The sequence below is a fragment of the Lagenorhynchus albirostris genome, chromosome 19 (genome assembly GCF_949774975.1).
Source record: "Lagenorhynchus albirostris chromosome 19, mLagAlb1.1, whole genome shotgun sequence".
NCBI classification, from domain to species: domain Eukaryota; kingdom Metazoa; phylum Chordata; class Mammalia; order Artiodactyla; family Delphinidae; genus Lagenorhynchus; species Lagenorhynchus albirostris.
In genome coordinates, this window is record NC_083113.1 from 27,512,413 (window position 1) to 27,538,694 (window position 26,282).

Sequence of the window (26,282 nt, forward strand, 5' to 3'; positions counted from 1 at the left end):
ACTCCCAGGGCCTGAAGCTCCGTGAGATCGCTTCCCCACAGATTCCCAGGACCCAGAGTCTGAAGGCTGAGCCCAGAGCAAGCCATCGACAGAGGTGACGGCACGTAGTGTGTGGTGGAAGGCAGTGGGGAGGTGGCAAGGGCCTGGGCATTTGGGGAGGGGGCAGTGGACTGGGGTCAGTACACCCATAAGCTTTGAAACGTCTTAGTTTGTACCATGAGTTTCGCTTCACCTGGGTTGGCATCTTTATAGCCATGTTCTGGGTCTGTCCCTGGCGGTAGCAGTGGGTTACCTACACAGGCCTGGGCTTGGGTCCCTGTGGGGAACCCAAATATAAGGGAATTAAAGACACGTCTTCGGGAGTTGCACTGCTTGGGTTCAAATCCTAGCTCTACCTCGTCTACCTTGTACCCTTGTACAAGCCTCAGTTGTACTCAGTCCTCTCTGTGCCTCAGTTTCTTCACCTGTATAATGGGGCTGATCCTAGTACCCACTTCAGTGGTTGGGAGGGTTAATGAAAGCACTTAGAATAGTGCTTGGCACATTGTATGTGGTTAATAAATGTTAGCCATTGTTGAAAAGAGAGCTGCGGTAGCCTGAATCCAACCAGCATGTAAGGGCCCTCTCATATGGCCTCAAAGAGAATTGATTCCCTGATCCCTTGGGAGACATTGCTCCTAGTATTAACTCAAGCCTTTTAAAACTTCGTAAAGCAGGGATGAAGCATGGATGTGGGAGCCAGGGGCCTTGATTTAACTCCTGGCAGCTTCAAACCCTCTGTGGGAACTCAAGCCAGTTTCTTGCCTTCTCTGGGCCTCAGTTTGTACATCCATACAGTGGGGAGCTTGCATTGGTAATGTCTGAGGGTAGAACTGTGGCCGTCTTGGTCTCAGGGTGGGGCTGACTTGCCCTCTCCACTGCCGCCTGCCTGCTTCCTGAGAAGTCCTGCACTGGACCTCCTTCTCCTCCACAGATTGTGAAATGTACGCACAGGACGCTTTCCAGGCACAGAGGAGCCAGCTGGTGGAGCTGCTGGTCTCGGGGTCCCTGGAGGGCTTTGAGAGTGTTCTGGACTGGCTGCTTTCCTGGGAAGTCCTCTCCTGGGAGGACTACGAGGGACTCAGCCTCTTGGGCCAGCCTGTCTCCCACTTGGCCAGGCGCCTCCTGGACACTGTCTGGAATAAGGGTGCTTGGGGCTGTGAACTACTCACTGCGGCTGTGCGGGAGACCCAGGCTGACAGACAGCCCCCCGAGCTTCCCGGCTGCTGGGAGCCCCACTCACCCCACCCAGCCCGTGACCTGCAGAGTCACCGGCCAGCCATCGTCAGGAGACTCCACGGCCACGTGGAGGGCGTGCTGGACCTGACACAGGCGCGGGGTTTCATCAGCCGGTACGAATGTGATGAAATCAGGCGGCCCATCTTCACGTCATCCCAGCGGGTAAGGCTCTCCCCTCTCTGCTCATCAGAATTCAAAGGAAAAGCGTGCTTAGTTACCAAGACTGGTTTGTGAAGTCGGCCCTGCGGGGAGACCTGGGTCGTGGCGCTTCCCCTTTAAGGGGAGCCAAGCAGGAAAAAGTTGCTCTGGATTTTTGGTATCATGCCACTTCTGACGAGAGGCAGCGCTATAAGGTGGCGAGCATCTTGGATTCTGGAGTCAGGACGACGCAGGCTCAAAGCCTGTGACTTTAGGCTTCTCTATGGAAACTCACCATCCTTCATCTCTCCTGTCTTGGATTCCTCATCTGTGAAACACAGATGGGAGCATTCAATGAGGTGAGCTACGTGACTCTTAGCACGGTGTCTAGCACGGAGTAAGCGCTCCTTAACATTACCGTTGGCTACTATCAATTATGTTATCAGTGATATTCTGTACTTGTACACTTTTAATGCTGTCTGCTTTAAATGAATAGCTCAACAGATGATAAAAATTCATTAAATTAAACCTGTGTTTAATAATGAATATAGCATACTATGTACTAATATAGTTTAAATGCCCACATAGGATTTCTAATAGGAAATTGCATTAGATCATAGACGTTTGGAGTTGGGATAACTGCCTCTGAATGTGACATTCCACAAGAACAGAAGAGTGTCTTTTGGGTATTTTTGAAACTCTTTGTTTTATTTTCCCCCAAATAGTGAACCTCAGGCCTCCCATGATGCAGATGGAACAGTCATTAACACCTCACTTTATGGATTGGGAAATTTGAGTCCCAGAAAAGTGGTTTGAAAAAGCCCACAGTAGGGGCTTCCCTGGTGGCACAGTGGTTGAGAGCCCGCCTGCCAATGTAGGGGATGCGGGTTCGTGCCCCGGTCCGGGAAGATCCCACATGCCGCGGAGCGGCTGGGCCCGTGAGCCATGGCCGCTGAGCCTGTGCATCTGGAGCCTGTGCTCCGCAAGGGGAGGAGCCACAGCGGTGAGAGACCCGCGTACCGCTAAAAAAAAAAAAAAAAAAAGCTCACAGTAGTTCATGAGAGGGCCAGTGCTGGACACAGTGCTTTGACTAATTCATTCACCATTAATTTATTCATCCAGAATCTATGTTGATGCCTACTACGTGCCAGGCTCTGTCTTAAAGCGTATTGTGTTGAGAGCCTTGTACGTGGTAGGCACTCAAGAAATACTTGTTGAAGAAATAATGAATTATTGAATGAATGAACTGGAATTACATTGCAGTGTTAGGAGGGGCTGGGTTGGGGAACTTTCTAGTTACCGTTTTTGTCTATTTTTTAAAATATGTATTTGGTGTCCACGTGAGTTTAGGTAAGCCTGGTTGAGACTGATGGAATAAGTCTGTTCAAGGCTGGTTTAAAGTATTTGTAGTATTTATGTTCAAGTGTTTATAGAGCAGACATGTTCTGGTTCTGTCTCACTAGTGCACCTGAAACCTACAGTTGTACCCTGAGCACTAGCTCCTTGAGGCTGGCCCTGGAGGGATTATAGAGACTCAATGAAATCACCTCTCAACCAAGTGATTTACATCTTCCAGAATTGTTTTTCCTACCCTTTATAGGGTTAGGGCTCTTTTTCTCCCCCTATTTTCGGCTATTCACTCTTTCAGTGGGTCCTGAGCGGGAACCAGATTGGATGTGTATATTCAACTGTTCATTTCACTACCCGATACTGTATTGACTTCTTTAAATGCATCTTGTTTAGGGATGTCTTTCTGGCCTTTTATTGTGGTGGGAGAGAGATGCCCATGGTATTGTCGTAATCAGTAGAAACCTTCCCACACTTCTCCATCCGCCTTTCTGGAGAAATAATGACTTTTGCTTTCCCCACAGGCAAGAAGGCTCCTTGATCTTGCCACAGTGAAGGCGAATGGGTTGGCTGCCTTCCTTCTACAATGTGTTCAGGAATTACCTGTCCCGTTGGCCCTGCCTTTTGAAGGTATATATGTGTTCTTCTCAGTTCATCAGAAAGGGAAAGAAAGACTTTCAGATTCGTGCTTAAGAGCAAAAACTCCAGCATGAGACTTGTCAGAATCCCACTTACTGGCTGTGCAAACCCCCCTAAGACTCAGTTTCCTCATTTTAAGGGCAGCATCACCACTGCCTCACTGGGCTATTGGGAGGATTAACTGGATTAATGTGTGTAGTATTAGGGCTTGCTTTTATTTCTTCCTGCACTGCGGAGTGATCACTGGAGGTAGCTTGTCCTGAGAGCTAATATAGCTGTTCCTTACTAGCCATGCTCTTGTATTGGAAAGATGTGGGTACACTTTTTAATGGCTGGTATCTCTTGATCTCTGCAGTTTAGCTACTCATCAACAGAAACTCAGGAGCCAGATGGATTTAGATAATGTGATAGCTCTCATTTCACATGGTCACCGACCCAGTTCAGGAATGGGAGAGGCTTGGACGGCCCAGCTTGAACATCCTAGGCATCCTGCCAGGTGCTTAATTTACGATGTCTGTCCTTGGCAACAAACTTGAGAAGTAGGTGTTGTTTGTTCCACTTTACAGATGTGGAAACGGGGACAGGGAGATTGAGTGACAAGGTAGGGGAGGATGGATCTGGTTTTAGGCCGTCTGCACCTACACTTCCTCTTTTCCTGGGAGAAGAGCTTGTCGGTTGTAAAGAGAGGATGCAAGCCTGGTGTGTCTTATTCCCACATTGCCGTCAGGAAACCTCATCAGCACCCAGGGTCCCTGAACTGCACCTGGAGCTGACAGATGGATTTATCACCCTGGGCCCTGCCCCCTGGGCAGTGAGCATGCTTGTGGGAAGGATGTCGGAAGCCTGTGCTTGGCACCTGGGTGTGCGCCCTCTCACCTGAGAACAGATCACAGACGTCGGTCTGTGACAGGGGATGCTGCCCAGAGCGTGGTACCTGGCTTGACCCTTGGTTAATGTTTAATGTTGATATCATCAAGCACAGCTGGCTCTTCACGCATTGTAACACCGTGCCATGGTGCCAGATTCCCCAGGGTGACGATTCCAAAAGTGATGACCGACATGTGTTTGTTTTTAAAATGAGAGATATAGGGGCTTCCCTGGTGGCGCAGTGGTTGAGAGTCCACCTGCCGATGCGGGGGACACGGGTTCGTGCCCCGGTCCGGGAGGATCCCACGTGCCGCGGAGCGGCTGGGCCCGTGAGCCATGACCGCTGAGCCTGCGCGTCTGGAGCCTGCGCTCCGCAACGGGAGAGGCCACAGCAGTGAGAGGCCCGCGTACTGCAAAAAAAAAAAAAGAGAGATACATTTTTTCTCCTGGAGAATTTTGATAGCAGCTGGAAAACCTGCATGGGAAATCAGAGTATTGAGAAAATATGTATATTTCGGTCTCCGTTCAGTGCTCCTAGTTTATCCAGATGGCATTAAGAGCAATGACAGGGACTTCCCTGGTGGTCCAGTGGTTAAGACTCCACACTCCCAATGCAGGGGACCTGGGTTTGATCCCTGGTCAGGGAACTAGATGTCACGTGCCGCAACTAAGAGCCTGCATGCTGCAACTAAAAGATCCCACATGCTGCAACTAAAGATCCCGCATGTGGCAATGAAGATCCCGCTTGCCACAGCTAAGACCTGGCACAGCCAAACAAACAAGTAAGTAAGTAAGTAAATAAATAAATAAATATTAAAAAAAAAAAAAACAATGACGATCATCAGCTTTGGGAACAGAACAGGAAGCACAATCACAAGGTGTGTCCCTTGGACGACCATAAGTACAGCTTCAGTGTGCTCAGAGCGCTCTGTGAGAATTACCTGTTAGTCTTTGAGCTGAGAACAAATGGGTCAGTACCTGGTTGGGGGCAGTGAGGCTGTGATGCTCTGAGGTCCCACCGCCCTGGGATTCTGGACCATAATTTCCCCATTTCCTATAAAAAGAACTAACCCCTGACACAGGGAGTGTTTTGCTCATGCTGGTATTAGGATGATAAAGGAAAAACAGCAGCTCTGTGGACACATCCTAGACATGAGAATTTTTATTGCAGAGGGTTGTATGAGGAGGATGGGGACGTGTATATTTATCAGGGAATCTTGTCTAAGTCCTTGCCTGGAGCATCCCAGCGACCCTGACACAATCCAGTGCTAGCTCCACCCACGTAATCCAGGATACTCTTCCCATCTCAAGATCTTTAGTTTAATCACATCTGTCTAGTCCCTTTTGCAAGTAATTTAACATTCACAGATCCTGAGAATTAAGATGTGGGCCACTGTTGTGCCTATCATACCCAATAATAATAATGATAATCAACACCATTTTGTGAGAGTTAACCATATGTCAACATTCTTCTAAACTCTATTTTATCTCATTTCTTTCTAAAACAATCCTTCAAGGTGTGAATTGTCTCCAATTTTAGAGATAAGAATACTGAAGCCAGAAAGGATGAGAGGCTTGCCCAAGCTGATGGTGGACCCAGATTTCTTTCTTTCTTTTTTTTTTTTTAGATTTATTTATTTATTTTTGGCTGCATCGGGTCTTAGTTGCGGCATGTGGGATCTTTCGTTGTGGCGCGTGGCCTTCTCTCTAGTTGTGGCGTGCGGGCTTTCTCTCTCTAGTTGTGCCGCGCAGGCTCCAGAGTGCGTGGGCTCTGTAGTTTGCCGCACCCCGGCTCTCTGGTTGAGGTGTGCGAGCTCAGTAGTTGTGGCGCGGGCTTAGTTGCCCCGCTGCATGTGCAATCTTAGTTCCCTGACTAGGGATCGAACCCGCGTTCCCTGCATTGGAAGGCGGATTCTTTACCACTGGACCACCAGGGAAGTCCCTGGCCCCGGATTTCAAACTTAGGTGTATCTGACTTCAGAAACCGGGCTCCTAAGCCCGGTTTGTTTGCCTTTAGAAAGAACAACTGAGGCTGAGTGGTGAGGGGACTTGTCTAAAGCTCCTGAACCAATATGGTGGGACAGGCATCAGAATGTGGGTCTTCTGACCCCAACCTGGTGCTCCTTCTAACCTTCTGCAGCTCTTTCCAATGTCAGTAATAATAATGGTGCTAGGCAATGTCTTTTGACCACTTTGTGTGGGACACTGAACAAAGAACCGCCATGCATGATCGTCACTGGGCCATGGTTTCTTACGTGGGTCCCTATCCCTGTAAGGTAGGAACCACTGCTTCTCCCATTTCACAGGGGAGAAAACTGAGTCTTGGGAAGGTTACGTGACCAACCTCAAAGTCCCTAGCTTGTGAGTGGAGAGCCAGGATGAGCACCGCCCGTGTGCCACATCCCATTCCCCCAGGCAGTCCACCCTCTGGTCAGGTCCCATCTTCATCATGGTGCCACCTCATTTGTTTCTTCTGTCTTCCAGATGCCGCCTGTAAGAGGTACCTGTCCAAGCTGAGGACCATGGTATTGGCTCAGTCTCGCTTCCTGAGCACCTACGATGGGACAGAGAGCCTTTGCCTGGAGGAAATATATACAGAGAATGTTCTAGAGATCCGGACAGAGGCGGGCATGGCAGGGCCTCTGCAGCAGAGCCCCGCCACCCTGGGCCTGGAGGAGCTTTTCAGCACCCGCGGCCACCTCAACGAAGACGCGGACACTGTGCTGGTGGTGGGTGAGGCGGGCAGCGGCAAGAGCACGCTTCTGCAGCAGCTGCACCTGCTCTGGGCTTCAGGGAGGGCCTTCCAGGAATTTATCTTCGTCTTCCCATTCAGCTGCCGGCAGCTGCAGTGCCTGGCGAAACCGCTGTCAGTGTGGACACTGCTCTTTGAACACTGCTGTTGGCCCGACCTTGGCCAGCAGGACGTCTTCCAGGTCCTCCTCGACCACCCCGAGCGCATCCTCTTAACCTTCGATGGCTTTGACGAGTTCAGGTTCAGATTCACGGATCGAGACCGTCACTGCTGTCCGACCGCCCCCACGTCTGTCCAGAGTCTGCTCTTCAACCTTCTGCAGGGCAACCTGCTAAAGAATGCCCGCAAGGTGTTGACCAGCCGTCCGGATGCGGTGTCGGCGAGCCTCAGGAAGCACGTGCGCACGGAGCTCAACCTCAAGGGCTTCTCGGAAGAGGGCATCGAACTGTACCTGAGGAAGCGCCATCGCGAGCCTGGGGTGGCCGAGCGCCTCATCTGCTGCCTCAGAGCCACCTTGGCCCTGCACAGTCTGTGCCACCTGCCCGTCTTCTCCTGGATGGTGTCGAAATGCCACCGGGAACTGTTGCTGCAGGGCGGGGTGTCCCCGAAGACCACCACAGATATGTACCTGCTCATCCTGCAGCACTTCCTGCTGCATGCCTCCCCGCCAGACTCAGCTGCCCATGGGCTGGGAGCTGGCCTGCTTCGGGGCAGTCTCCTGGCCCTCCTGCACCTCGGCCGCCTGGCTCTGTGGGGCTTGGGCACGTGCTGCTACGTGTTTTCCCCCAGGCAGCTGCAGGCAGCACGCGTCGACAGTGAGGAGGTTTCTCTTGGCTTCCTGGTGCGTGCCAAGACGGTCGTGCCTGGGAGTACAGCCCCCCTGGAATTCCTGCACATCACTTTCCAGTGCTTCTTTGCTGCGTTCTACCTCGCTCTCAGTGCCGACACGCCGCCATCCTCGCTCAGACACCTCTTCAACTGTCACGGGCCTGGCTGCTCGCCGCTGGCCGGGGTGCTGTCCAAACTGCGCATGCGGGATTCCGGGTGCAAAGAAGGCAGCGTGGCCGCTTTGCTGCAGGGGGCCGAGCCGCACAACCTCCAGATCACAGCGGCCTTCCTGGCGGGGCTGTTGTCCCAGGAGCACCGGGGCCTGCTGGCCGAGTGCCAGGTGTCTGAGAAGGCCCTGCTCTGGCGCCAGGCCTGCACCCGGCGGTGTCTGGCCCGCAGCCTCCGCAAGCACTTTCGCTCCATCCCACCAGCCGTGCCGGGCGAGGCCAAGAGCGTGCATGCCATGCCCAGCTTCATCTGGCTCATCCGGAGCCTGTATGAGATGCAGGAGGAGCGGCTGGCGCGGGAGGCTGTGCGTAGGCTGGACGTCGGGCATCTCAAGCTGACGTTCTGCAGCGTGGGCCCGGCCGAGTGTGCTGCCCTGGCCTTTGTGCTGCGGCACCTCCGGCAGCCTGTGGCCCTGCAGCTGGACCACAACTCTGTGGGCGACATGGGCGTGGAGCAGCTGCTGCCTTGCCTCGGCGTCTGCAAGGCTCTTTAGTGAGTGTTGCTGGGCGATGCTGGCTGGGCACAGGGGGAATGCCACCATCGGGGTGCAGGTAGGGGAGCCCCGTGCTGGGAGCCAGGAATCCAGACCCAGCCCCAGGCCCTGCCACCCCTTTGGTGCAACCCCAGCCGAGTCCCCTCCCCAGTCTGGGCCTTAGTTTCGACTTATGATAGTGATAGTCATAATTCATGAAATGGTCCACGTGCCAGGCACTGTGTTACGCTCTTCCCAGAAATACCTCCTTTAATCCCCATGACCACCCTGGGCTATAGGCAGGGACATTATTTTCCCCATTATCCTCAATTAGAGGCTCTGAGAAATGAGGTAACTTGTCCAGGGTCACATAGGAGATGGCAGAGCTAGGATTCACAAATCACATCTTTCTGGTTACCAGTCTCTGCTCTCCACAAGCAACCTGTGTGTGGACGGGCCTCAGAGGCACCAGGGCAACCTTTAAGTCACAGGCAAAGTTGGGTGTAATATGTGTAGGAACCACCTCCAAATCAAAGGTGACTTGCACCCCATGAGAGATTTTATTTTATCCTTTAAAATGTATTTATTTATTTATTTTTAATTGACATAATTGATTTACAATAGTGTATCAGTTTCAGGTGTACAGCAAAGTGATTCAGTTATACATATATATGTCTATGTCTATATATTTTTTCTATTCTCTTCCATTATAGATTGTTACAGGATATTGAATATAGTTCCCTGTGGCATACAGTAAATCCTTGTCGTTTATCTATTTTATATATGGTAGGGTACATCTGTTAATCCCATAGTCCCATGAGAGTCTTTAAAATCCCAATGAGATGGAAATTTCGAGACCCAAGAGATAGAACGTGGCCACAGGGTTTCACCTGCTTTTTTATTCCTTATGTAGTGCAGAGATTTGGGCCTGGCCCTTACCGCTCTCAGCCCCTGTCTGAAGGTGTGAGCTTTCCCATGTTTCTGCCCCAGCCCCCGTGGGCCTCTCTTCACATCTTGGGCCGGATGAGGGCAGAGGGTGTGCCCAGGTCAGGTGGCCAGCATGCTGCAGGCTCCCCAGCTTCCCTTCCAGCCTTCCTGCTCCCTGCTTGAAACCTCTGAGAATGCAAAAGTTATAGCTTTAACTTGAAATTGACTCACAGCCTCTCCAGGGCTTTTGGTCTACCCCAGGTGACCTTAGATTGACCCTGAGCAAAGAAAAAACCTCTCCTTGACTTTATCAGGGTGACCTACCTTCTCTGGGCCAAAGCAGCGAGATTTTTTTTTCTGCACGGAGCCAAACACATGGATCTCTACTAGAAACTGTGTGGTGGCCTTTGTTATCAGGACCGTGGTCATAGATTTATAAATACAATGCAATAATAATGTAATATATAACATATCATAGAGAGTTAATATGTATATGGTACATAGTTAATGTATGTGATAAACATGTGTATATAGGGAGGAAGCTGATTTGGATGATTTGAGGAGAGTCTAATAAAGGGACAGCTTACAAAAGCTTGGGCAGGAGTTAGGAAGAGCAGGTAGAGATGGTGCAGGGTCCTGGGGCCGCTGACAGTGGGGATGGGGTAGGGACAGGGCTGTTGGCCTTCTTAGACCTGAAGGGGTGGGGGATGGGAGGAGTGGCTCTTGGCTGCGAGGAGCAAGCCCAGAGGTCTGTCTGGCAGGACCGAGGCTGTAGCAGCCTGGAAGGGCGAGAGCTGGGGGTAAACCCTGGCCTTCCTGTCCTCCCCACTGTCGCCTTAACCCACAGGGAGCTGGAGCAGGGTATCCGCGATGTAGTCCACTGGAATCAGCTCCCCACCGAGAGCCAGGCAGAGAAGGGGGAGAGCGGATCTGGCCGGGTAGACAGAAGATGGCAGCACAATACCCTCGTTCCCCAGGAAGTAGGAATCATGATATATTCACTCAGGAATTTCGAGACCTGTCTGTGGGAGCTGTTCTGATAGAAATATGAATGTGTGTTTTTCTGGATAATGGACCTCCAAAGTAGTTCTCCCAAGGGTCCTTGAACCCCAGGGGGTCAAGAACCTCTGGTCTGGATAATCCTCATAGATGGATCCCTAGAATGGGTGGCTCCCCTTCTCCTGGGCTGGGAAGGCCCACGTGACTGCCACGGTGTGTGGAAGGGCTGGGTGGAGGCTGGGGCCCTGCCTCGATTTTCAGAGAGAGACCAGGATGGTCTGGTTCTAACGCTCAGACCGGAGTGTGCAGAGGGACTTGTGGAAATGCAGATGCTTGGGCCTGTTCCCAGTGATTTCCATTCTGTAGGTCTGAGGTGAGGGCCCTGGAATCTAGGTTTTTAACTCAGTGATTCTGCTACAAGCGGTTCAGAGGCCACACTGTGAAGACTGCTGCTCTGTGGGAACCAGCCTGATTTTCCATTGACAGTGAAAGTCCCTGACCAAGTTCCACCGAGATTTACCCCCCACACACTTGGTATTGAAACCGCCATTGCTACCGGGGAGGGGCAGAAACCATGAGGTGGCTGCGTGGGCATTTCCTGTGTGTGACAGAGAAAGAGACAGAGACAGATAGTGAATGAGGGAGCGGGGCAGAGGGACAGAGGGAAAGAGTCAGAGACAGGGAGGGCAGGCGGGAAGGGGGGAAGAGAGAGAAAGGGAAAGAGAGAGAGAGGTTTCTCTCCCACAGTGCCAAGCTGCATCTCTCCCACTTGAAGCTGTTTCCATGCCAACCGAAACCCTCAGGCTTCAAGAAGCCCCATACACAAAGTGCCCCAATGCGTGTAGGTTTCCTTAGACCCCGATTCTGACTCTAGGGCGATGGCTTTCGAAGTTTTTTGACTGTGACCCACAGTGAGAGAGGGTGTGAGGAAGCACACGGGCACGTCAGGTTGAAATTTCACAAAATGACTTATTAACCGTGATACACTCTGCTTTCTTTTTCCTTTCTCTTCTTTTTCCAATGTAAAAATGCTGCTCGAAACCTTCCGGGTTGATTTTGTGATCCACCAATGCATGAATCTGACGTTAAGAGCCCAGAGCAGGCCGGAAGGGAGAGGCTGTACAACGGCATCGTTTAGAGTGGCCTTTGGAGCCAGAAAACCTAGGCAGCAATCCTTTAGGTGCTGTGCAACCTTAGTGAAGGCGCTTCACTTGCTGGGCCTCAGTTTCCTTCTCCCTGGTGGACAGAATAGTACCTACTTCATTAAAGATTAAAGAAGAAAAAAAAATGAACAAAAACAAAAAAAAAAAGGTTAAGGAAGATTAAATATTGTTACTATTGGGAAGGGCTCCACACGTGCCAGTGATCATGTTACAGGTAGCTTTTACTATGTGCCAGGTGCGCACAGGGCTTCGTGTGCGCTATCTCTTTAAATCCTCACCAAGAGCCCAGTGAGGCCGGCATTACCATCCTTCCTTTTCTACAGATAAAGGGACCAGCAAATAGCTAGTAAGTGGCTGCCAGGATTAGAACTTCCTTTGAGGGACTCCAGAGAGCTTGAGGTGTTAACCTTTAAGTCAGGGCCTCCCAAGTCGGCCTGAAGATGCAGAATCATGGGCACGGTTATTAAAATACACAGGTCCCTGAGCCCCTCCCCACACTTGCAGACTCACCAGCTCCAGGGGAGGGGCCCGAGAGTCTGTTTTATTTATTTGTCTATTTATCTATTTGCGTGGGCTCTGGGTCCCCACTTCCGAAGCCCCCCACCCTACAGAGTGAGTGACATCAGCACCCTGGCCAGACGTGGGGGAGTCTCCACTTTTCCGGGGTGCTCGTTCCTTGCGGCGTTTCCCAGAAGCACAGGTGCTGGTACTTCTGGCTTGAGCAAAGGTCTCTTTTGGGGTTTTGTTCGTTTTTTCCCCTCTCTCGTCGGCTCTGTTTTCAAATTTATTTATTTTGTCTTTTTTCAGCTTGCGAGATAACAACATCTCAGACCGAGGCATCTGCAAGCTCACTGAACATGCTCTTCGCTGTGAGCAGCTGCAGAAGTTAGCGTAAGTCAGGCTGGGCCGTGGACGTTCGGCCCCGTGTCCCCAGCCTCACTCCAGGCCATGCCGCCTGGGCAACAGCTGTGAGCAAGGGACAGGCTGGGACAGGGACGTTTGCGTGGCCGGAGGGCACAGGGGACTCCTGTCTTGAGGGACCCGGCTACCCGGGCTTTGGGTGGCCGCTGTCCACTGTGCCTCATCTCATCTCCATGTCTCTTCTCTCTCGGAACTTTCCAGTCTTTTCAACAACAAATTGACCGACGGCTGTGCACACTCCATGGCCAAGCTCCTCGCATGCAAGCAGAATTTCTTGGCTTTGAGGTGAGCCTGGGGCTTCCCTACCCCTGGAGACTGTTTCTCATCCCCACAACTGAATCAGTTTGGTCTGGTCTCGGCTCATAATGGGGCGTGTGATCTCCTCGCTGAATACAGGGGCAGTGTCTCGTTGTGAGCAGGGTTTCACTAGTGCTGTGACCGCCCCAGCAAACTCTGGACCAGTCCGCTGAGGCTTCCTGCCCTTTGACCTTTATCTCCCAGGACTGAAGAGGGTTTCCAGGACCTTTTTCTTCCCTGTGTCTAAGAGTGTCACCAGCTCTCTGGGGTGCCCGAGTTCCCTGATGTACATTGAGCACGTGCTTGGCAGGGGGCGGAATGCAGCCGTCACTTGTCACCACAGCGAGGCAGCCAGTTGCCAAAAAGTTCTCAGAAGGTCCTTTTACTGCTTGGGGGGGTCCAGTCTGGGAAGTCTGCGTTTCTGCTGCTCCCAGCCCTCTCGGCCTCAACTGGAGTCTCTCTCCCATCTGACACTGTTGTGTCGCCCCTCCAGCTAGTCCCTGGGTTGGCCTGGCTTCTCTTTCTCTCTGGGATATTCTTGCCTCCTGGATTTATGAGGCAGTAAAAGAAGACAAAGTGAGGAGTTGCCTCCATCCTTTCTTTCTACCTGCTGAGCTGGGTTTAGGGATAGGAGCTGCCATTTTGAAATTGTTGACTCCGTCTCAGGCAGGGCTGCTGAGGCCAACACCGGAGGTGTCAATTCTGTACCAAGGACTCTCTTTTGCTGCTACCACCTGCTCCTCCCAACTCTGGAACCCGCGAGCAGCTGTGGCCAGAGCTGGGCTGGCCCAACCTCCAGGGAGGGCTGTAGGGTAGCAGAAAGGTGGTGCACCCAGAACTTGAGACCTGTGTTTTTGGTCAATATAGCATTCTAGTTGAGAGCACAGGGCTCTGGAGCCAGACCAACCAAGGTTTGGGTCCAGCATCCCTGAGATTTGAATTCTCATTAGCTGTGTGACCTTGGGTCAGCCCACTATCGCTGTGTCTCTGTTTTCCCTTCTATAAAATGGAGATAAAGGTTATAGCTACCTCATAGGTTGTTGTGATGATTAAGCGAGTTAACATACATCAAAGGCTGGCAAAATATAGTGAGTGCTTTCTACAGGGAGCTTAGTGCCTGAAAGATGGTGGGTACATCACGTAAGTTCTCAGCACGTTTATCCTGTTCATCCAGTGCTCCCAGGAGGGATTAGATGTGCAACACATTTATTGGGGAAAACGCCTATAAGGGAAAATTGGGGAAGAAAGCTGGGGGAGGCTGGGAGAGTTGGCCGACTGCAGTGTAGGTCTGACCCTGAGTGAGGGAGAGAGGGAAGGAAGGAGGGGTGGGAGGAAGCATCTTAGACCCCAGTGCAGATCGGGGAGAGGACAGAAGGCTGTTGGGGAGTCCTCCAGCCAGTGTGCCCAGCAGAGGAGTCTCAGGTCTTCCAGTCCTTGGCTGGGAGCAGCCTGTTGGAAACAGGCCTTGGTGCAGAGGGGACGTCGGACTTCCCAGCACGGCAGCTGGGGCCTTTCGTTACCCAGGAAGCTCAGAGGTTTGAAAGGCTGCCACACCCCTTCCGGAAGGGAATAGTAATACCTGCCCTACAGGATTGTTGCCAGCCAGAGTGGCTTCAAGTGTATGAAAGTTTTTTGAAAGATGAAACTGTATTATTATTCCAGGAAGCCTCGAGCTGTGGGTGAGAGTTCTGGGAACCTCCCTAAAACTCTCTGAGGTGTCTGGATTTTGCTGAAACCCCCTCCTTGACCCCTGCCCGAAGGCTTAGCAGGATCCCTTTCTTTCTTTCAGCAACCTTGGCCCACTCCAGGCCCTTTCCAAACAGGTGGAGGCTACGGGGCAGCCACAATGAATCTGGGAAGGCTGCAGGGGGGAGGCAGGGTCTAGCGAGGAGCGAGTGGAACAGTGAGTCACCCTTGCTCCCTGGGGGAAGCCTCCTTCCTGGGCGGCTGCCTGTTGTGGTTCCTGCTCAAACCTGTCCCATTGCTTTGCAAAACAGGCCCTTCCACTCCTTTCCCTTTGCTGGTGGAAAATGAAGTCCGCAGGAGACTTGAGGGAGCTCCCCCGGCGTGAACAGCACGCACTGCGTCTGCCCAGCTGGAACTGGAGGGCTGGTTCCTGCATCCTGCAGAGAAGTCCTCAAAGCTTTCTTCCCTGTTTCTCTGTCCAGGCCACACTTCCCCCACCAGACCCCGGTCTCGGGGCACTAACGGTCCTCCCATCCTGCTCTCTTTCTCAGCCTCCTCTGTCTTTTCCTTCCAGGCTGGGGAACAACCACATCACAGCCGCGGGAGCCGAGGTGCTGGCCCAGGGGCTCAGAGCCAATGCCTCCCTGCAGTTCCTGGGGTAGGTGGGATTCTGGGGCGGCGGGGCTCGTGAGGATTCAGGGGCAGACGAAGCCAAAAGGCCCCAGAGGCTGCCCAGGCTGCAGTGGGGAGGGCGAGGCACGGAGAGCGTGGGCGGCCCTAGGCTGCCTCTGCCTTGCTTCGAGCTCAATAAACAGGAAGTTCAGGATGTCAGAGTTGGGGGAGGGCAGAGCCCATGAGCGGTGGCAGGAAGTCCTCGAGGGTGCTAGGGCTGTGCTTCTCACCTTTGTCTATGGGTTGGAACCACTTGGGAGCTCCTGAAGAATGCCACTGCCTGCCCCAGACCAATTAAATGAAATATCCAGATACAAGGTCCAGGAATCAGTAATTTTAAAAAGCTCCCCAGATGATGTGCGGCCTGGGGTGAGAGCCAAGGAGAGAGAAGGAAGTGGGGAAGTTCGGACACTGAACCCAGGATGGGAGGGGCTGCACCAAGTCCTGCAGAGCCCTTGCCACCTGTAGGGTCATCAGGCCTGCCAGGGAGGGGAGAGGGGTCAGACGCAGGCAGGGAGGGCAGTCCTGCAGACCTCAGGGCCCCTGAGTGGGGCTTCCTCTGTTTGTTGGGCAGAGCGATACCCTCCAGTGTTGTACCTGTACAGTTCCCTGCAGACCCTCTCCTGTCCTATCTTCTGGTGTAAACTAGGATCCATTTGATAATAACTGGGGGCTTTAGAACCCAAGACTGTAGGAAGAGAGAATGACCTTAGAGCTGGGTGTTCCAACCCATTTTATAGGCAGGCAAGTTGCCCTCCAGCTCGGTTTGAGCCCCGAGTGGGACCGCGTTGCTGGAGACATCAGCACCTTTTCCAGGATGCATTGGTAGCAGCACAGAGTCTAGGAAAGGGTGGCCACGGCCCCACCGAGTTCCTTCCTGCTTGAGATCACATCTTGCACATCGGGGGATGTTTATCTTTCAACACGTTATTTATTAAGGTACCTGTCTGGGCCTGGCCCTGTGCTAAAATCCCAAACACTATCATATGATACAAACTGTTCTGTAGCTTGCATTTTGTTTTTCTTGTAGGCATTTTTCTCATGTGACATGATCTCATTTTTTAAAGAACAGCTGCCTCAGTATTCTGGTGGATGTCGTGATGCGTTTAGCTGGTTGCATGTCGATGCACACTTTAGCTTGTTTGCAGGGTTTTTGCTATTACAGTGTCACATCCCCGGAGCACAGAGCAGAGCTGCCACAGGGCAGGAGCTCAATAACTATTCACCTAATGAGTGAAAGTGCAGTGAGCATCTCAGGGCCACTGTCTCTGCTCACGTGGGCACCTACAGGTCCAGCCTAACTTCCCACACATAAAATAGCCAGGTCCCAAGGTGTGACCGGGGCTTCACCTTTGAAAAGGGGTGTGTCCAAATTAGGGTGTGTCTGAGGTGTATGAGCCAAAAGGTGGAGTTAGATGCCGTGAAGGGCCTGGGGATGTGAAGAAGGAGGAAGAAATGAAGAAATGAAGAAGAAATGAAGAAATGAAGGGCTTGTGGAAGAACAGTTAGCCTTGTTCTGGGTGGTCCCAGAGGTAGTTAGGGACTCGTGGGTGGCAGTTAGCACAAGCACGTCTGATCTAATGTCAGGAAAAAATATCACAACCATGAATTGGCATTGAGAATGAGTTCCTCGTCCCTGAGGGTGTACACTGGGTGGGTCTCTAACTATTTTGTAAGCCTGATTTAAGAAGCTAAAGAAACCTGAGTGAAGTTTGGCCATCCCTCCAAAAACGGAGGCAAGTTCACTTTGCTGGGACCTAGGAGTCCCCCTGAGACCTTTCTGGGATCGGGTGGTCCTGCCCCTCTGATTGGGGCCACAGAGAGGAAAGGCACATGTCTAGAACACATGGCGGGTTCTCACTGACACTGTCTGTTGGCTCTGTTGGACTTTTCAGGCTCTGGGGCAACCAGGTGGGCGACAGGGGAGCCCAGGCGTTGGCTGAAGCCTTGGGTGATCACCGGAGCTTGAGGTGGCTCAGGTATGCCTCAGTGTTTGTCCTGAAAGTGTCATGGGGGAGCCAATAGGAGGAGGGAGGAGCTTGGGCCCGTTCTGAAGACCTTTGAACTTCATTTTCAGCCCCCTGTATTAGATAATTGGATGATAAAGAAAAACCACTAGATTTGGAATCAGGACACTTGAGTCTTTCTGGGTAACTTTGGGTCACTTCTCCTCTCGGGGGTCTTAATTCCCTATCTGTACACTGAAGGTCTTGGGCTAGATCAGATACACTTTAGCTCAAGGGCCAACTCCAGTCTGTTAGTGGGGGCTGCCCAGTACACTATGTTGGGAAGGATTCTAAAGCTACTTCTGGGCTTAATGAAAAAGAGCACTGTAATCAATTAGTGATGTCTGGCACTGTAATCAATTAGTGATGTCTGACACGGAGCAGACTAGGACATGGGGCAATGTGTGCCATGCATTTTGCACTTCATGGGTTATCTTATCTCTGAGGCCCCTCCCTGCTCTGACATATTTTTTTCCTTGATTACATCCAGCCTGGTGGGGAACGACATTGGCAGTGTGGGCGCTCAAGCCTTAGCATTGATGTTGGAAAAGAACACGGCCCTGGAAGAACTCTGGTGAGTTTAGGAGATTCATTGCTCTAGAGAGGCAGACATCAGCCTTTCTTCATTCTCTGGCCTCATCTGTGGAAGCCATTGTGTGTGTAAGACAAAGGTGGATGACTGAATGATTGGGTGATTGTGTTTGTCTTTGTCCTGGGTGACATGAAGCTTATAGAGCCTGGCATATAGGTGCTAATTCTTTTCATTTAATTATATTGATTGGTTTGTTGGTTTGTTTACTGCCTCCCTGGGGCATAATGGTTAAGAGAACAGACTCTGGAATCCAGCCAGCTGACCTTCAAGGCCTGCTGTGATCTTAGGCAAGTTAAGTAACAATCTCTGAATCTTAAATTTCTTACCTGTAAAATGAGAGTATGGATGCTTTCCACTATAAAACACTTTTGTGAGAATTAAATGAGGTAATGCTTGTGAGGAGCGTAGTACAGTGTCTGGAGTGTGTGTAAGCTCCATAAATGTGAAATTGTAGTAGTGACAGCATTTCTACTACTCTCGCTGCTGCTGCTGCTCCAATGACTGCTGTTTTGTCTTTTCGAGGTGAATGTGAGTGCCTAAGGGCACTGGATATTAAAGTCAGGGTCACGTGCAAGGTGGAGTGGAGTTTGGCAGAAGTTAAAAGATGAACCATGAATCATATTTATCCTGATTCCAAGCTTTCCATCCTTTAGGTGCCACTTGTCTAGCCTTCTTCTGACATATTCTGGGCAGTTCCAAATTATATCAGGGAGATAAAATGCTGAATGTTTGATTTTTCTGGGAAGCATAAAGGCACTGAAACCTATGAGCATGGCCACAAGATGAATATTGCCAATGGGCCTTGCAGGGCCCACTAGCAGGGCCCAGGGCTCACTAGCACTGCCAGTGTACCATTGAGTATACCCTGATTGGAATTTCTTGTTAGAGGAGTGCCTCACTGTGAGTGTATCGGTCATGACTGCATTAGGCTGCAAGTGATGGAATACCTTTATTTACGGTGGCTTAAACTTGTAAAGGATTGATGTTTTCATGTACACGCAGTTTGGAGGTAGGCAGCGTAGGGCTGGTATGGCAGCTACATGAGGCCAGCAGGGGTCTGGACTCTATCTCTCTAATCCTGCACACCCTTAGTGTGTGGTTTCATCCTCATGGTTGGTTTCCTCATGGTCACAAGGTGGCTGCCGCAGCACCCACAGCACTCCTTCTGCAGTCCAGGTTCAGTCTCTATATCCAGGAAGGGCGAAAGGCTGGGTCTCTCCCCTTTAAAGAACATTCCCAGAGGTCCCATCTGTCAGTTTCTCCTTATGTGTTGGTGACCATGTGGATGTCACTTGGCCAACCCTGGCTGCAGTGGAGAGCAGGAAACATAGTTTTTCCACCAAGCACATGGCTGCTCCCAATGACGTTAGCCTTCCATTAATGAGAAAGAAAGGGAAAATGGGTATTGAGTCACTGGGACATGAGGAAACTTCTTATGTGAAGGAGCCCTGGGGCAAATTCTCTCCCAGAGATGTCCCAGAAATTGAGAACCCTCATACCCTGCTTGGCCTGTTCTTACTTTACTGGTGAATGTGGGTTTTCAGATGTTGGATATTCTTAATTGGGGGGGGGGGGCACATGCATTCATTTTTATTGGCGTCATCTTCCATAATAAACATTACCATATCAACTGGGTTTTCTCCCTTGTTCTTCCCAGCCTGGAGGAGAACCACGTCCAGGATGAAGGTGTGTGCTGTCTCGCGAAAGGACTGGAGAAAAATTCAAGTTTGAAAGTCCTGAAGTAAGGAACCTGTAAGCAGGAGCTGGGCCAGTAATGACTGGCCCTGGGAGGGGGTGTTTCTGAATCAGAGATCTGGGAGGCTTCCCAACCTGGCTAACTCACAGGAGGTGGCCCGGTAGAAAACTGCTGTTTTTTCTGCGTTCCCCCAATCCCAGGCAGGGGTTCCAGTGTACATTGTTTACTTGGGAGGTAGTCCCTGCAAACACTGGCGAGAGGGTAGTGAAATGAGGCCGGGGAGGGACAGTAACCAAAAGAAGGTGTGTTATCAAGCCGGTTATCCCTGGGGACCTCTGGGGTACAATGCTGTGGGCGCGAGGCAGCGGGGGTGTTTGTCCACCAGCTGCTGTCCTTCACATATTGAAGTGTGCTTGCGGGGATATTCGTTTTCGGGCACATCTGGCTTGCCCCGAACATGGCTGACCATGCTCCTGGGGTCAGCAGAAAGGCCTCAGGCAGAGAATGGGGGTCTTCCCGGCAAGCAGCCCTCAGAGGTAGAGGTGAGAGCTGAGGCAATATGGGTGGGTTGCCCACAGCATCCGCTATAGTGACTTACAGGCTGGGCCCTTCCCCCCCTCCAGGGGTCCTCTCTGACTCAGGCTGGAGAATTCTGATGGTCATGCCCAGTGGCTCCTCTTGGTGTGTTATGCAGGCAGGCATGCTTGCTTTTACTCATGTGTGCGTTCATCCATTTATGTACTGATGCAAGAAATGTTTCTGGAGCACCCAGTCCGTGCCAGGCTCTGTTTGAGGCACTGAGGATAGAGTGGTAAAAAGGCCCCTGCTCACATAGCTCTTAAATTTGAACAGGAGAGACAGATGATGAACAAGTAAACAAATGAGACCATTTCTGTTAGTAATAAGTGCTCTCAAGAAAATTCCAGAGAGAGATGACAGGGAGTGACTGGAGAGGGTAGGGGAGTTGCTGCTGGGTAAGGCCTCTCTAAGAAGGTGACATCTGAGTTGAAACCTGAATAACAAGAAGGTTCCCGCTATGCTGAGGTCTTAGGGACGTGCAATCCAGGTGGGCAGAACAGCAAGTACAAAGGCCCTGTGGCAGAAACGAGCTTGGTGGTTTTGAGAACAGAAGGAGGGCCTGTGAGCTTGGACTGTAGTGGATGGTGGAGTGGGAAGGAGCTGGCCACAGCAGCCTCAGAGCTCTGGGAAAGATTCGGGAGTTTATTCTAAGGACCTTGAGAAGGCTTCGGAGGGTTTTAATGAGGGCAGTCATGTGATCTGATTTATATCATCCAAAGATCGTGCTTACTGCTTTGTGCAGAACAGGTGGAAGGAGGGTAAGATGGAAGCAGGGAGACCAGCCAGGAGGCTCTTGCACCCTTCCAGGTGAGAGATGGAAAGTGGATCAGGCTGAGGGCAGTGGAGGAAGCAGGTGAAAGGGGATGGCAGCTCATGGAGGTCCTGCGGGTCCAGAGCTGGAGGGCTGGGCAGCAGTGGTGTTGCCGGGGAGGCGATCAGGGGACCACTAGAGGCGCACTCGGTGGTCAGGGACCCACGCCACAAGGAGAGGGACGGCGGGTATGAGCAGGGGCCCAGCCAGTGGTCACCACAGGCTTGTGGAACGGTGCTCTCTGAGGCTGGTGTCACACCAGCCATGGTGCCAAAGGTCTCATTTCCCAGGTATGTCAGGGCACCAGCAGATGGCCCTTTTTGCTAGAGGAGACTGGCCTCTGCCCTGGCAAGCGTGGCCCGGGGAAAACACTCACCTTCCGAGACCAGCAGACAGCTGCAGCCGGGAGAACGTCTGCTTTGCTGCCAACCCGCCATCCACTCTGGCAACACTTGTTTGTGTTGCTTCACAGGGGCTAGGAAGTTGCCAAGTGTTTGGGGAAAACACTTCCACTCGTCACACGGATGAAGCTCGGGCTCGGAGGCCCTGGTGAAGCTTGGGTCTGTCTGCGCTGGGATCCCAGGCTTTGCACGCAGGGCGGCTCTTGGCAATACCTGGTTTATTATCCACCGTGTGCGGATGAGGCGCATTTGTCCTCCCTCATTGTCATAGACTTACCCCACTCGAACCCCACAGATGCCAGGCAGTGGGAGCCGCCGATGTCCCACGCTGCTCTTGTCGAGAGTCTTATAATTCAGCACCACTGAATTGTATCCTCCTCCACTGTTTCCCCATAAAAATCAAGCTTCTCACATATCTTAAAAAAGAAAAGCAAAGCTTACATCCTTCTTCCAGACGTGGTCTGTGCCAGGCCTTGGTTAAGACTGTAGGCTCTGGAGCCTGACAGCTGGGGTTTGGGCCCCAGCTCCACCATTACCAGCCGTTCCCGCTTGGATTTGTGCCTCAGTTGCCTCAAGTATAAATGGGGTAAAAACTGAACCCTCCACATAGGGTTCTGAGCGTGAGCCCAGGTGATGTAGGTTATGACGTGGCACATAGTAAGAGCTCTAAAAATATTGCCTGCTGTTATTTTTAGCACTGCCTTAGGGTCAGCTTCTCAGAAGTTCCTGAAATTGTTGAGGGGGAAGCCAGGTAGTGGAGATTATAGAAGGCCAGCTGTGAGCAAAAGAGCAGTGTGGGGACCACTTGGCTCTCCCCCTGCTGTCCCTGACTGTATGCCATCTTCCCTCCCCATTTCCAACCTCATATTTTCTTTAGTCTGTGTCCTTGTGCCCCCAAGGCTCTTAGATGACAATATTACTGTTCATCGATTATTTTCTCTCAGTTAAGTACAGTGCCCAGTGCTTTAGAATATGCCATTCTTTGTTTAATCCTTGTACTCCATGAGGTGGGTACTCTTCTAGGTCCTTTTTACAGATGAGGACATTGGACTCATCTGCTTGAGATCAAAAAGGGAGTAGCGTAAGGTGGATTTGAACCCAGGAGGTCTGGCACTAAAATGCACGTACTTAACCACCATGCTCCTTCCTAAGGGAGCAGGTACTTAATACTCATCTGGTGAATGGAGGAGAGGGGGGGTGCATTTCACTTTGGGCATTGAGCCTTTGCAGGTGAGCTCTTTGGGAATCTCTGGCAGGAGAGGGACATGCTGAGGGGGCAGGTGGGCTTCAGGAGGCTGGCCGGCTCCCAAAGCCTCCTTTAATTAAACAGGCTCAAGAAGACAAGCCAGCATCCTGAAAGCTCACCACTCCATCTTCCTCTCCAGGCTGTCTAACAACGGCATCACCTCCCTTGGGGCAGAAGCCCTCCTGCAGGCCCTTGAAAAGAATGACACCATCCTGGAAGTCTGGTAAGGCCCCTGGGCAGGCCTCTTTAACTTCCCTCAGTTTTCCAATCTATAAATTGGGGTGAAGGGAGAGAGAAACTTGAGAATTTCTAAGATCCCTTATGACCCTGACATTTAGTCCCATTCTGCATGTGATGGGTCTGGTTCCCTGGGAAAGATGTCATCATGTTTCTAAGCTGGGACCAACTCTCTCATTTTTAAATCATGAGCGTTTATTCAGAAATGTCTCTGTTCTAGGCAATCGTGTGGGATTTGGGGTGTGGTTGAAGAGGGAAACAGAGAAAAGAACTCAGCCCTTGCCTTCCCTGGGTATCCCATCTGCCTTCACAGGTCAATGCTCTTGTATTAGACCCTCTGCAGTTCTGGGCGGCTGTTACACAGGATGGGAACTGTTGGCCAGTGTTTCCAAGTCTTAGACGTAATGAAAAGCCATGTTCCTTTATGTATTTGAAAAGAGCAGTGCATCACAACTTCAAAGATTTCTCCTTCTTCTTTCCCCCTGGATAAATACAGATTTATCACTCAGATTATAGGTAGAAAGGTTTCTCTTGATTTAACATGTTATGAGTGAATGACACTATATATGTTTCAGGCACTGGGCTAGAAACCAATATTTTAAAATGAGGACATTCCCTATAAAAATCTATCTTTCAGGGATTTCTCAAAAAAAAGCTGGCCACTCTGGAACTCCATTTAGAATGCCAGTAGTTAAGCAGAGTAGAGGACAGGCTGACCCCACTCAGCTGGGCAAACCGGCTCAGGCTGACCCTAAACCCCACCATGCCAACTGGCTTGGGCCAGGCCCCTTCGGCTGCTGTATATTACATGCCTCATCCCTGAAAGCTCGTGAACCCTGCTTTACATATGCAGATTTGTCCCTCCCTCAAAAAGCACATCAAGGCAGTAGCAACTGTAGCTATCAAATGATGAAGTTAAAAATAAAGACTTGTAAAAATCTGTCCTACGATGGAGAGATTTTTCCTTTCTGTGCGATTGTGTAATCCTTGTAGCCTGTGAGGTCCTCGGGTCCTGGGTAGAGCGTGGGCTTTATTTTTTTCTTAAACCATTGCACAGTTCTGAGAAATGTCACATTCTGTGTCCGGGGGGAGCAAGCTAGCATCAGGTTGATATTTTAAGGGTTCTGGTGTTATTGGCAGAGCTTGGGAGGACATTGGGATTTGCTCATTGCATTCTTGACAGATTCTGCTGTTGCCTTAAAAAGAATGGCCAGCCTTGGGAGTCAGGGCTGGCTGGGCCCAGTGTGGACTCTGCAGGGCCATGAAGGCTTGTTAAATCGTGCACAGTGATTCATGAGCCATCCTGGCTGACAGAAGATAAAACCCACATAGACTTCTCTCCCAGGAGAGCTGCAGCTGGGCCGGAGGGCCAGGCCATCCAGGCATGAGTTCATAAAGCGGCAGCTTCCCGGTTGAAGACACTGCTCTGGTCCTGGTCTTATTCAAACCTCTCTTTGCTTTAGGCTCCGAGGAAACACTTTCTCTCCGGAGGAAACTGAGAAGCTCAGCCACAGGGACACCAGACTCTTGCTTTGATGTCTCCAGGTCAACGTTCATCTCAGTTTGTTTGGGAGCAGGCCGTGGGTTTGGATCCCAGAAACGGAATGACATCTGACAGCAGTCCACTCAGATGGAACCTGGTCCTGCCCAGGGCCAGCCCAATAGGTCACCTTTGTCCTGGCAGAGGAAGGCGCATCAGTGCCCCGCAGAGCAGATTTTCCCAAAGCCTATTTTTCCTGTCAGGTTCTTCCCAAGATTCAATCCTGGGATGTAGAAGAGGGGCAGCCCCCCTGTACATGATGGGGCTGGTCTCGGGCCAACCTGACACGGGTCAGTGGAGCCACGGATGCCACTGCGTGCTTATTGGTGCAGAGAGCTCCACGTGAGGAGGGGTATTCAGGAAGCAACTTTCTGCTGTGTTTCAACTCATGGTCACCCATTAGGTTGTTCTCTATGTCTGGTTCCTCCACTCATCCTGGACCCCTGTACATGGCGCTTCCTCTGCAGTTGAGGACTCAGAATACTGGCGTTCTCATCTTTGCTCCTTCCGTTACACCCCAGCCCTCCTCCCGCCCTCCCATTCCGCTCAACACCCCACACATCCTGGATGGGAAGGGCTTCAACTTACCCTGCTCTCCTTCTGGTACTTAAGACATTTTTGAAAGGGGACACATGACAGCCATGTGTTCCTCAAGACATTCTAGATTTTCAAGAAAAATATGACCACACTACAGCTGGTATCACACCTGGACCTTTATTTCCAGTGAAATCAATTACTCTTCAGTTAAACCTTTGGAAACCACTCCCCATCCAAATGCAGCTTTTTAAAGTTAACCTGGGCCAGAAGTTTGAGCAGCCCCACTCTGATGCCTGTGAACTGAACTCTGGAAGCAGACTTCCAAAATATATTCATAAGAGACCGTTCAGTTTTATATGCGCCAGAATGCTTTAGGATATAAAGTTACGGATCAAAAGTTTACGGGGCAAAATCAAAAGCCCTTCCTTATAAAGCAAAGGTTTATTCTGAATTTTTCAAAATGATGCATGTTGAAGCTTTTCTAAACTGTCAGGTGCCGTGCAAGTGTTATTATTTTAAACACTGTTATCTGTGAAAAACTGGTTAATATTTATAAACCCCTTGGTTTTTTTCTCCCAAGTTTATGTTTTGATAAAAAAAATAGGGCCATGAATTTTATGCCGCACATAATCACAGAGGAGAAAACTATTGAGTCACCGAAGCTATCTTTGTTGAGACCAAACATTTAAAAATATTCCTGAACATCGTCAAATATTAAAGCACAATTTTCTACTTGAAGGGGGGAAACATGATGTTTCAACCAGATAGTTGATTGCTTAAGGCACAAGCAGGTTTTAGAAATAGGCTTGCAATCAAAACACATTTGGCTTTGGTTTAGAAAAGTCTAATCCAGCATGAACTTTAGGCTGCGGCAAATGTGAGAAATGCGAGAAGGACCCCTGGGCCTCCCTCCATTCTCTCCAAGTGGCTCCGGGAGTCTCTAACAGGAGAAGATTTGAGAACAGTTCTCCTCGGCAAGCAGCCTCCTGAGTGGGCCTTGGCGAAATAATTCTTAGCTGCATTTAATTAGCAAGGACTCACGTGGCCGCTCATCAAGGTGAAATCTGCTTCCTTGAATGGTTTCGTGTGTGTCTGGTTGGTTAAATGTTGTGACATCTCCCTGGGCCCTTGCCCAGGGAGAGCATGTGTGTGGGTTCTCTTTCTTTGTTCGTTTTAGTTTATTTTACTGATGCATGGTTGATTTACAATGTTGTGTTAATTTCTGCTATATAGCAAAATGATTCAGTTACATATATAGGTATATATTCTTTTGCATTATGGTTTATCACAGGATATTGAAATAGTTCCTTGTGCTGTACAGTAGGACCTTGTTGCTTATCCATTCTATAGATCTTATGTCTGCTCACCCCAACCTCCCACTCCATCCCTGCCCCACCACCCCTCCCCCTTGGCAACCACAAGT

The 26,282-nt window shown here is 50.8% G+C and overlaps 1 protein-coding gene across 1 annotated transcript; it reads left to right on the forward strand.

Annotated features, from left to right (window-relative positions):
• On the forward strand, nt 1–26,040 carry NOD2 (nucleotide binding oligomerization domain containing 2). The gene is made up of 12 exons (XM_060131599.1): nt 1–94; nt 974–1,440; nt 3,288–3,393; nt 6,754–8,569; nt 12,446–12,529; nt 12,761–12,844; nt 15,117–15,200; nt 17,110–17,193; nt 17,711–17,794; nt 19,470–19,553; nt 22,685–22,768; nt 24,246–26,040. Exons 2-12 carry the CDS (start codon nt 982–984, stop codon nt 24,316–24,318), a joined length of 3,042 nt encoding a protein of 1,013 aa, XP_059987582.1. The 5' UTR covers nt 1–94; nt 974–981; the 3' UTR covers nt 24,319–26,040.
• The last annotated feature ends 242 nt before the right edge of the window (nt 26,041–26,282 follow it).